This window comes from Plenodomus lingam (genome assembly GCF_022343315.1).
Source record: "Plenodomus lingam strain CAN1 chromosome Unknown contig_18, whole genome shotgun sequence".
Lineage (NCBI taxonomy): Eukaryota > Fungi > Ascomycota > Dothideomycetes > Pleosporales > Leptosphaeriaceae > Plenodomus > Plenodomus lingam.
In genome coordinates, this window is record NW_027093935.1 from 1,147,674 (window position 1) to 1,158,647 (window position 10,974).

The window sequence follows — 10,974 nt, forward strand, 5'->3', positions numbered from 1 at the left end:
TAGGTAATCTGTCAAAACCTCTGCTCAAGCTGCAGTACCTAGACTTCTCTCACTCTCGGTGCTGCAGACGCCTAAATCCAAACGTTCTTCTCTTCAGCTCTGTTTGGCTCTCTCTTCTCTCAATATTGTGACAGTCGAATCAAGGTACTCATCTGAATTGCGATTGTGCACCTTTCGCGTGCCATCAACATGGTGTGGGCTCAGGTCGACGAGGAGCAAGATGATTATTTCGAGTGTGAGGAAACGTCTGTGACTTCCACATCTGGAGACGAAGCGGAGGCTGTCCCAAAGAACGACTTCCAAAGTGAAGAAGAGGATTCAGACCTTGAGGATAATACTGGTCGCGCACATGGCCCCAGGACCACGACAGAGAGACGGAGGGCACAGAATGAAGTACTGAAGGCGTATGCTGCTAATATCAGCGCCTACATAACCCAGCAAGAGGTGCAAGCAGTCAGTTCCAAGAATGCAAAAGAAGAGCAGCTTTCCATTCGCGAGATTCTTGCAAAACAAGAGACGGCCAAGCGCATCACGAACCCTCGCGATTATCAGACGGAACTCTTCCTCCGAGCAAAGGATCAGAACACCATAGCTGTCCTGGATACTGGGTCTGGAAAGACCCACATTGCAACTCTGTTGCTCAGGCATGTTCTGGAAGATGAGCTGGAACATCGAGCTACAGGCGGCGCTCCCAGAATTGCCATCTTCTTGGTAGGACTTGAGAGAGATGCCATGTCTACAATGTTTCTAATGGTGCTCAGGTCGACTCTGTGAACCTCGTCTTTCAGCAAGCTAACGTCCTAAAATGCGGTCTCGACCAGAACGTCGAGAGCATCTGTGGCTCCATGGGAACATCTCTATGGACCAAATCAACATGGGACAAGCATTTTCAAAAGAACATGGTAATCGTCTGTACGGCAGAAGTTCTCGTTCAATGTGTGATGCATTCTTTCATTACCATGGCTCAGATCAATCTTTTGATCTTTGACGAGGCGCATCACGCGAAAAACAACCATCCATACGCCCGAATCATGAAGGATTACTACGTCCAGGAGCTTAATCTTTCCAAGAGACCTCGAATCTTCGGAATGACTGCGTCACCGATAGATGTCCGAGGCCTTTCGTCAGACCATATCAAGCAGGCTGCTAGTGACTTGGAAAAGCTTCTGCATGCCAAGATAGCCACCATCGATCCCGAGAAGCTTATAAACAATTCTATCAGTCGACCTGATGAAGAAATAGCAGTCTATCCAAGGCTCGAGTCCACGCACGAAACACCTCTCCATCAAGCAATCAAAGACAAATATGGAGACATTACTGCTTTTCAAAAGTTCTTCATTGCGTCTAAGCGGCACCTTTTGGAGCTTGGCCCCTGGGCATCAGACATGTACTGGTCCTTCGCTTTTGCGGAGGAACAAAGCCGCAAGTTGCAGCAACGTGAGGAGTTCAAATACAACAAAGCCAAGCTGGACGACTCACAGCAGGAGTGGGATGCCAAAGTGAAGCGGTTGAAAGAAGCAGCGGAATTCGTCCAGCAATACACCATGGAAACTGAGAGCATAAGCGATTCAGACCTGAGCTCCAAAGTTCGTCTCCTTCGTTACTGGCTGAACTTGTATTACGAACGAACCGATGAGCCTCGTTGCATTGTCTTCGTCGAGAAGCGAGAAACTGCTCGGTTGCTCAAGCTCATCTTCGAACGAATTGGAGGACCGAATCTGCATTGTGGCATGCTTGTCGGAGTCAACAACCGTGCAGGCGAGGAATCGATCTCTTTGCGCAATCAAATCCTGGCAGTGAGCTCGTTCCGGCGTGGTGAGTTGAATTGCATTTTCGCCACATCAGTCGCCGAGGAGGGGTTGGACATTCCCCAGTGCAACCTAGTAGTACGATTTGATCTGTATCGTACTATGATTGGTTACGTGCAGAGTAGAGGAAGAGCAAGGCATACCAACTCGAAATATCTTCATATGCTGGAAGACGGCAACCATGACCATCGACAACGAGTCATGGACGTCAGGTCCGACGAGGTAGTGATGCGTCAATTTTGCCAGAGTCTCTCTCAAGATCGCAGAATCGATGGCTCTGACGAAGACGGGAATGACCTTCTGGCATTGTCTGAAATTCTCTTCCCTTATTACACTGACCCCAAGTCTGGCGCCAGGCTTACTTATCGATCGAGTCTGTCCATACTCAACCACTTCATTGCGGTAATCCCTTCTCCAAACCGAGAAACCATGGTACAGCCGACATACATTATCAGGCCAGCAACCAATTACGACCCTCGCAATCCTTTGCGAAGCGGCTTCATCTGTGAGGTTATTCTGCCCGAATATGCACCCATCATCTCTATCACCGGCAAGATAGAGAGCAAGAAGTTGATCGCGAAATGTTCTGCGGCTTTCATGATGTGTCTTGAGCTTCGGAAGAGAGGATATTTGGACGAGAATTTACTTCCGACTCTTCACAGACTTGCGCCGGCCAGACGGAATGCTTTGCTTGCGGTCAGTGAGAAGAAGAAGGGCAACTACCCGATGCTCATCAAACCAAGCTTCTGGAAGCAGGGTCGAGATACTGTTCCGGACCAGCTGTATCTCACCGTCATCAATGTCGATGCGGGTCTAGACCGCCCACACCAGCCTCTTGGTCTGCTAACTCGAAGGCAGTTTCCACAACTGCCGAGCTTCCCGATTTATCTTGCAGATGGGAGGCCTTCCCATATCGTGTCTCAATCTATTCCCACAGTGTTACCTGTACCGTCAGAAATATTGGAGATGATCACAAAGTTCACGCTACGTATCTATGAAGATATATACAACAAACAGTACGAATACAACATCCAGAAGATCTCTTACTGGGTCGTTCCTGTTCTATCTGATCAGATCCACAAGTCGCCATCTGGTACTAATATTGAGGACATGCTAGATATGGAACAAATCCGCAGAGTCTATAAGAATCCAACATGGGACTGGACGCCAACGGTGTATCCCGAAGATTTGATCGATAAATACTATATTGATCCTATGAATGGAGGTCGTCGCTATTACTCCAACTGCATTGCTTCACATCTTACCCCGCAGGACCCTGTCCCAGCACATGTTCCAAAGCAAAACCAAAAATACATGAACACCATATTAGATTACACAGACAGCAGATGGGCCCGAAGTCGAGACACCTCCAGATGGGATCCGTCACAACCTGTACTGGAAGTTGAGAAGATTCCATTTCGTCGGAATCACCTTGCTCGAGTCGAAGAAAAGGAACAGAAAGAATTGTTCGAGCTCAAAAATTACGTCTGTCCTCAACCGCTGAAGATCTCCAATGTAGGTATAATTTTCGACTTTATATCAGAATCTGAGTTATGTCAGCCATGCTCTATACTGACGTAAGCTAGATCGCGACCCCCTTCGTAGTCATGTGCTATGTGCTTCCAGCTATTATTCATCGCTTCGAGAGCTATCTGATTGCTCTCGATGCATGCGAGGTGCTTGACTTGCATGTCAGCCCTGCTCTGGCACTGGAAGCATTGACCAAGGACTCTGAAAATACCGATGAGCACGAGGAAGAGAAGATCAACTTCAAGAGTGGAATGGGTCCGAATTATGAACGTCTTGAATTCTTGGGGGATTGCTTTCTGAAGATGGCAACATCTCTCTCGGTCTTCGTACAGCAACCAGAAGAGAATGAGTTTGAGTATCACGTACGCCGCATGCTCATGCTCTGCAATCAAAACCTCATGGAGACGGCTATAGGTGTTAAAAAAGTGGCTCGTCCGGATGGAACTGAGATTAACTTGGAACTTCCTAAATACGTACGCACAGAAGCGTTCTCTCGGTAAGTGCACATACATACTATCATGGCGACTGGAGCTGACAAGCGGTAGCCGAACGTGGTATCCTGAAGCCCTCAAGCTCATACGAGGCAAAGGTATCAACAAGAGCGAAGACGACTGGCTCAAGCTCAGGCACAATCTGGGTGATAAGAGTGTCGCTGATGTTTGTGAGGCGTTCATCGGCGCAGCCTTTATGGAGCACCACAAGCATGGCCTCTGGATTCCTTCTCAATGGGATCTAGCTGTGAAGGCCGTGAAACTCTTTGCAAACAATCCAGATCATTCCATGGAGAAGTGGACAGACTACTATGCCGCCTATGTCAAGCCAAAGTACCAACTTGATCAACCAACAGCAGCAATGCTTGATGCTGCCCGACAGATTGAGGCAGTACATCCTTACCACTTCAAGTATCCTCGGTTGGTGCGCTCAGCCTTCACTCATCCGTCCTACGCCTACATGTTTGAGCACATTCCCAACTATCAGCGGCTTGAATTCCTCGGGGACTCTCTGCTCGACATGGCATTCATCATGCATCTCTACTACAAGTACCCAGACAAAGACCCCCAGTGGCTCACCGAGCACAAAACCCCCATGGTCTCCAACAAATTCCTCGGCGCCGTCTGCGTCAAACTCGGCTGGCACCGCCACCTCAAATCCAACACGGCCATCCTCAGCACCCAAATCCGCGACTACGTGCTCGAAATCGACGAAGCCGAACGCGAAGCCAACGGCGCAGTCGACTACTGGGTTAACGTGCACGAACCGCCCAAATGCCTCGCCGACGTCATCGAAGCCTACGTCGCCGCCCTGTTTGTCGACTCGCAATTCGACTTCTCCGTCGTCCAGTCCTTCTTCGACCGCCATCTCAAACCCTTCTTCGCCGACATGACCCTCGATGCCTATGAGAATTTCGCCTCGAATCATCCCACCACCCGCCTCAGTCGCCTGCTCTCCATCTCCTTTGGCTGCAGCGACTGGCGCATGGGCGCTCGCGAAACAGACACGGTCATTCCAGGAAAGGGCAAGGCTATTGCTGCAATGGTTATGATTCATGGGAAAGTCTGGTTTCACAGTCTAGGACAGGGTGGGCGGTATGCCCGGCTGCGGGCTAGTCATGCGGCGTTGGAGAGGTTGGATGGGTTGCCGCCGTATGAATTTCGGCAGAAGTATGGGTGTGATTGTGTAGAGGAGGAGGGCGAGGGGGAAGGGGGGCTGGGGTATGGAGGGGAAGGAGGGATGTTGACGAGGGAGAAGGAGGGGTTGATGAGGGAGGCTTTGGGGCCGAGTATTTAGATGTCTAGATGGTGGATGCGTGGAATAATGGGCTATTTATGGTAGAAATAGGAATAAAGATGTCTCTGTGCTACTATCTTACGGTTTGTAGGACCGCGAGCATGAATATGGAATTGCATACATGGTACAAGTCAACAGTAACAAATACGCCTGCATCCTTGTATAAGACTAGCATTTCAACAACTGCAAGAACCACGCATGTACATCACCAAGCACTGACATCGACATCCACACACCAAGCTACCAAATACCCGGCAAAAATAAAGGACATCATGACCATTGACGAATACATACACATATACATACATCTAAAATGCCACGTAGCCATCAAAGTCTCAACTCTGTTTCCACAGGACCAGCTCCTCGCGTTTCCTGATATAAAGGGTATATCCATCTCAAACATGTATACGAAAATCGAGTCCGTCAAAATGCTGGCCAACAATAGTGAAGGTTCTGCAAAATAATCATCATGTCGTTACGTACCATCTGAACCACCCTGCAGTTTCCACGGCACTTCAATCGGCCGCAGCAGCGACACGCAGAAGAACGACGCATCACGGCTCTCACACAATAGCTATTACTACCGCCAAGCCCACAGAAAGCATTCGGACACTACTGCCAAGTCTGGCAGCGGCACCCTTCTTCGTCTCAGAAGGCTGAGGCGCGGTGCCAGTATCACTTGTGGAGCTCGGACGCATGTTTTCGCCGCCAGGCATGTTAGACCCGTCGTTCGCCACGATTGTCAGCTCCAGGTTCTGAATCTGCTGGCCGCTCGATGCGTAAACTTCTTGCCTGACCTTGGTGTCGGTGACCTCGACTAGCTTTCCATTCTGGGGGTTCTTAATACCATCATTTATAAGCTCCTGGCATCCAGGGCAAATAGCTGGAATCGTGAAGTTTTTGCTAAAATCCTTCGCGGTGATCAGACTGTCGCTGCACTGTGGGGCTTTGATGGAGGCAGAGGATGGATTTGTGGATTGTAATAGTTGAGTGTCGAGTTTGTTGAATTGATCCTGGAGATTTTCGTAGTCTTTCCGGAGCGAGACAGAGCCGTTGGTGTTGAGGGTGACCAGGCCATAGTCTGCTTCTTCTTGGCTGTATTCGTAAACGAGACCGCCGCTGAGGGAGGTCATCTGGTCGCCGTAAAGAGTCTCGACTTCATTGAAAACACGGGGTTGGACGCGATTGCAGCCGTATTCACTGTACTGACTAGAGTTAGCTTTGGCGTGAATCTGCTATGTTGGAAACTCTCACAAAGACTGGTATCGCTGACTGGCTGAACATAGTAACCAGGTCGCTGTAACCAGAGGTTTGGAATGTGGCATCAGCTCCGCACCAACTGTATCTGTAAGAGGAAGACAAGGTCAGTGATCTTCTTCACATATAGCTGGTGTGCTAGATCTGACATACGAGTTGAGGCCAAAGAAGTCAGAAGAAGATTGATCTTCGTCATGAACGCACTGCATGTACGCCCAAGTATCCTGCAAGATCTCACGTACATCGGCAGCGGAGTAGCCAACAGGGATGGTACGGTCGGAGTGCTTCGCGATGTAGTTCTTCAGATCACGTTGGACCGCGCGAATATACTGAGGGTTGTACTCTGCGGTTTCCAAGTCGTTCATGACTTCATTCGCAGCGAAGAAAGCAAGCGTGTTAGGGAAACCCTTGAAATTCTCAATGATTCCGAAAACACGGGTGAGATAATCGGAATTGTAAGAAGTCCATGGCGCAGCACGATTGATGCTCTCGCCAGGCAGGGGCGAATTGACATCGAGGATCATGTAGATACCGGCCGCATTAAATATGGAAGCACACTTCGAATGATCAAGCGTAGGGTCAACATTGTAAACACGGATGGTGTTGACCTGGACTATGTCAGCTTTTCAGGCTCACTGCTGTGGTGGCGGATATCCTCACACCCAATTTCTGCATGACCGTCGCATCTCGCAGACATATATCCGCGTCTGTCAGAGCATCGAGGCCTTGGGAAGGCTTGTATGCTCCTTGACCACCGGGCTGGTAGTCAACACCGACAATCATGAGCCTCTTACCAGTAACCGTATCGACAAAATCCTGGCCACGGACCTCCACAGGATGAACCGCATACGCGACAGTCGTGAATAACGCTGGAAGGAGCGCGAGTGCGCGAGTGAGCTACGCCTTGTCAGCCTTTCTTTACACATCGAGAAGTAACTACAAGAACGTCTTTTGTGGAATTTTCAATCGAAACACTTACAGATACCATGATGAGCGGCTGTCACAGAAGTGACCCGTTGTGGAAGAAAGACGGCGAAAGCTGTCGCTCTTTGATATGCACGATGCAAATCCTTCAAGCCTTTTGTTGTCCTCTGACAGAACCTGTACCGTGATAATGCACCAGGTTAGATGCAGGGAAACAAAGACAAGGAACGTGCTATCTATTCGGACATCGGAGCCGTGATAACGAGCGAATGGCGCACTGCCGGCAACAGTATGGACTTGTGGGCGAGCAAAAGGAGAGACCAGAAACGAGTGACTTGTGCACGACGACGACCATGTACCTATGTAAAGAAGATTGTACCAAAAAGAAGGGCCTTTGAAGATGACAGTGTGACAGAGAAAGTGGAATCTATGTGGTTACACCAATGACCTACGTATTTGGCAAGGCAAGTGCGCCCCGCAATTTCGGCAGGTTGCTTTCGTGAGAAAAGCAGGAAAGCTTCACGGTGCTTCGCGGCTGCCGTGCTTACCGGTACCCCTTGTTGTTGCGACAAGCTTCTGGCAACAAGACCCTACCGGTACCTTAATCGGATGTATTTACTGGTACCTAGTCAGTACACAACATCGATTGATTTAGCAACATATTGCGCCGAACTGCCACTGCTCGACCTTGACTTTGCTGTGCCGTGCCGTGCCGTGCCGTGCTGCAGTGCCGTGCGGAGATAATGTCTTTGTCTAGGATACTCTAGACGAGGAATGCAATGAGCAGGTGGAAGGATGCGTGAGACGTTTAGGATGCAAGAGCCGTGTATTCACAATTGCGCACCAATCATTGCTTCCAAAGCTCCGGTGCTGACGGCTTGCGCGCTATCCTGTGACCAAAATGAATGGGCATTTCATCATTGAAATCGGTGGAGAAAAAAACCTCGCATGCGTTCGGCGACGGATGATGGTGCAACTAGTAGGTCCTATTGGGTTGATTTGAATCAGCAGTCGAGAAGACTCGGGGTCACTCTACCTTATCACGATGCCATGGTCAGTCTCTAGATATACCGGTATTGCTTATCAGACATTGGACGCTCGTCCAGGTGGAAGCCTGCGTAGCTATTGGGGGACAAGAATACTGGGAAAAGATGTGTTTCACGGCCATGGAAGAATGGAGAGGTTCACAGATGTTGCGTCTGGATCTATACGATGCCGGCGCATGGTCGCCCTGTTCTACTGATTGCGATGGAAGAGCTACTACAGCGGTTAGGTACTGGGAGTGGCCTCCATCTATTCTTATGCCTGAAGCTTGTTCTCGAGAAGACCGAATGCTTCACATGACTGTTCCAATATTCCGAACATATCGTCCATGAGAACGTTGGTTCGTGCAGACTGTTGATCCACCTCGTCGGTTTCGGGACGTTACTGTGAGTGACCCTGAGGGGCAAGTGAGTCCCTTCGTACGCTGTGTACACTAGGAGTGTGAACGATCCGGCCCCATGCTTCACCCCGTCATTTCCACATCGTCAGCCTTCCTTTTCTGCCCAGCTTCACGATCTTCGATCTGCCCCTGCAACTTTGCCTGCAATGCTTCGAGCAAAACCTCCTTCACAACTGCAAGACTTCCCACTGCTGCATGCGTAGCCCCTTCAACAAGGGCATCCGGATCGGGGCCAACATCCCCTTTCATCCATATCTCTGTGATCTCGTCTCTTGAAGCAAGGTAGCCAATGGCGCAGGCCGCAACGACGTCTTTGTGCTCTGCCGGACATGGATCGAGAATCCTAGCCAACTCTCTATCATCGTTTAAATCTGGATTGCGCACAATCGCTGCGACGCCCCCACATGCTATGTCCACGCAATCAATGCCAGCGTCTATAATGGCAGCACTCGCCACTGTTATACAGCCTGCGAGTACATTCAATAGTCCCCAGCCGCTTCCTTTCGAGGTACCTTCGCTTTCGGAGTCGCCCCACCAGCCATCCTCGTCACCCTCTAAGATTGTAATCACAACTTCAACTCCACTCTTTGGCCAACGTTCACCGATAATAACACCTCGCAATGCGGTCTCGAGATGTACTCCTAGATCTCGCTCTGCAGCGTCGCGTATGTAGCCTCTCCTTTGGCGTGTTCCAAAAGGCGCGAATTTGACCGTGGTCGTGAGAAGTAGGGAAGGACTGAATGCCGCACTGCGGGGAAGGGGCTTGGGGCCTTGTATTGAGGCTGTGATCTTGAGAGACGATGTTGGTGATATGAGTGTTGATTTGGATGAGGGCGAGGAAGAGGGAATTTCAAGGTAAGCGGAGCCTGAAGCTGAAGGTATGATGGCCGTTTGGAGAACTAGGTATTTGGATAAGCATGAGATACACGGATCATTGCGCTTCAACAGCTTGCTCAGAAGGCCCAGAAATCACAGAAAAGGATATGAATCCAACTCCAATCTTGATAGTCTCTTATGTGACCGAGTAAGTGGCAGCACTTACAGATCCTGCGCAGCTCGTTAGGGCCTCTTGACCTCGTCGGCCGCAACTTTTGTAGATATTCTGGATCTCTGATAGTCTGTGCAAACACAGGCGCACTCGTACCGCCGCTCGGCGCATTGTGCCTTCTTCGATCCATGTTCATCTTGTAAGTGTGGGGTCAAAGTCTTTGGTGGTTCGCGCTGTGATCTCATCGGTCGTAGGAAAATCTTGGTGACTAAGCTGCCAAGAGTTCGAGCTCCATGTTAATTTTCTTCGCGCGACACCAGCTTGCTTCTGCACTCTACTCTCTCGCGCAAGGTATGTCCACACCACACGTTTCCTACAAGCATCCTCTCTTTCATGATTGATAACCCCTGAATACCGTTCTGGTGATCTTTAATGAGCAACGAACAACATGCACCACCGTCTGATCTGTCTCTCGATATCTCTGCATCTCGCACGCAAAGCTTAGATCTTTGGCTGACTTTCGCAGATACCGTCTAGTTCTCGTGCGAGCTGGGACATATCTAGCAAGCACGTCGGGAGGCACTCGGCGCGATGAGCCTACGGCTTAGACCGGCTAAGACAGAGACTTGCATCGTAGCAGGTCCTCTGGCCATGGGTTGATTTTGCACCACGCCGCTGGAGTGTTGCACGATCATGCGAACTAACATTGACATGAAAACTGGAACCCAACCCTATTGGTACGTTCCTTCTTTACTTTACGTTGTTGTCCAAACTCATCTTGTACACTTCAATGATGAACGTATTATACAGTTCTGCTACTGAATTCCTTTGAAGATAGCTTATACCGCTTACCTTTGTCTGATATTGAAGCTTCCTTCCACATTGTTCAACTCTTATTTGAAAGGCCGTTGCTAACGTGCCATACAGACTCTTATGCAGCTTACGTCGAACCAAACCCGCACCACAAAGTAAGCACGTCGATCCCTATTTTTCATCGCCAGGAAGAAACCTAGTCTATCCATTCCATGACAATCTGCTGCCGGGTCATCCTCCCGCACTCTACCAGTCTCGGCTGGGATGATGGGTTGTGGAGTTGTGTTGCTGGCTTGTCCAGCGATGCGTGATTGTGGTCTTCGTGCTGAAGGTTGTAGCACTCCGTCTTGGGCTGCTGCGATTGGATGCCGGTGGCGGGCGCTTGATTTAAAACGGCTGTCTGAGCTCAAACTCACAATTGT

The 10,974-nt window shown here is 49.7% G+C and overlaps 3 protein-coding genes across 3 annotated transcripts; 1 reads left to right on the forward strand and 2 right to left on the reverse strand.

The window, feature by feature from the left end:
• Window positions 1–189: 189 nt before the first annotated feature.
• DCL1 (Dicer-like protein 1) lies at window positions 190–5,590 on the forward strand (the record flags this gene model as incomplete). The annotated part of the gene is made up of 5 exons (XM_066096114.1): window positions 190–711; window positions 831–3,385; window positions 3,457–3,700; window positions 3,870–5,118; window positions 5,265–5,590. 5 exons carry the CDS (start codon window positions 190–192, stop codon window positions 5,588–5,590), a joined length of 4,896 nt encoding a protein of 1,631 aa, XP_065953990.1.
• A 99-nt stretch (window positions 5,591–5,689) lies between these two features.
• Window positions 5,690–7,371, reverse strand: IAQ61_003831 (uncharacterized protein; the record flags this gene model as incomplete). Its single annotated transcript, XM_003837350.2, has 5 exons — window positions 5,690–6,331; window positions 6,381–6,471; window positions 6,537–6,991; window positions 7,044–7,280; window positions 7,363–7,371. 5 exons carry the CDS (start codon window positions 7,369–7,371, stop codon window positions 5,690–5,692), a joined length of 1,434 nt encoding a protein of 477 aa, XP_003837398.2.
• Window positions 7,372–7,811: 440 nt separating this feature from the next.
• IAQ61_003832 (uncharacterized protein) lies at window positions 7,812–9,950 on the reverse strand. The gene is made up of 2 exons (XM_003837351.2): window positions 9,794–9,950; window positions 7,812–9,650 (listed from the first exon to the last, which is right to left on the reverse strand). The coding sequence occupies exons 1-2, from the start codon at window positions 9,933–9,935 to the stop codon at window positions 8,815–8,817; spliced, it is 978 nt and encodes a 325-aa protein (XP_003837399.1). The 5' UTR covers window positions 9,936–9,950; the 3' UTR covers window positions 7,812–8,814.
• Window positions 9,951–10,974: the final 1,024 nt, after the last annotated feature.

Excerpts from the sequence above, each read along its gene's own strand:
- IAQ61_003832 (XM_003837351.2), bottom strand. The coding sequence starts at position 9,935 with ATGAACATGGATCGAAGAAGGCACAATGCGCCGAGCGGCGGTACGAGT. Across the intron at positions 9,651-9,793 it reads TAACGAGCTGCGCAGGATCT|TTCTCCAAACGGCCATCATA; the intron begins GTAAGTGCTGCC and ends CCAAATACCTAG.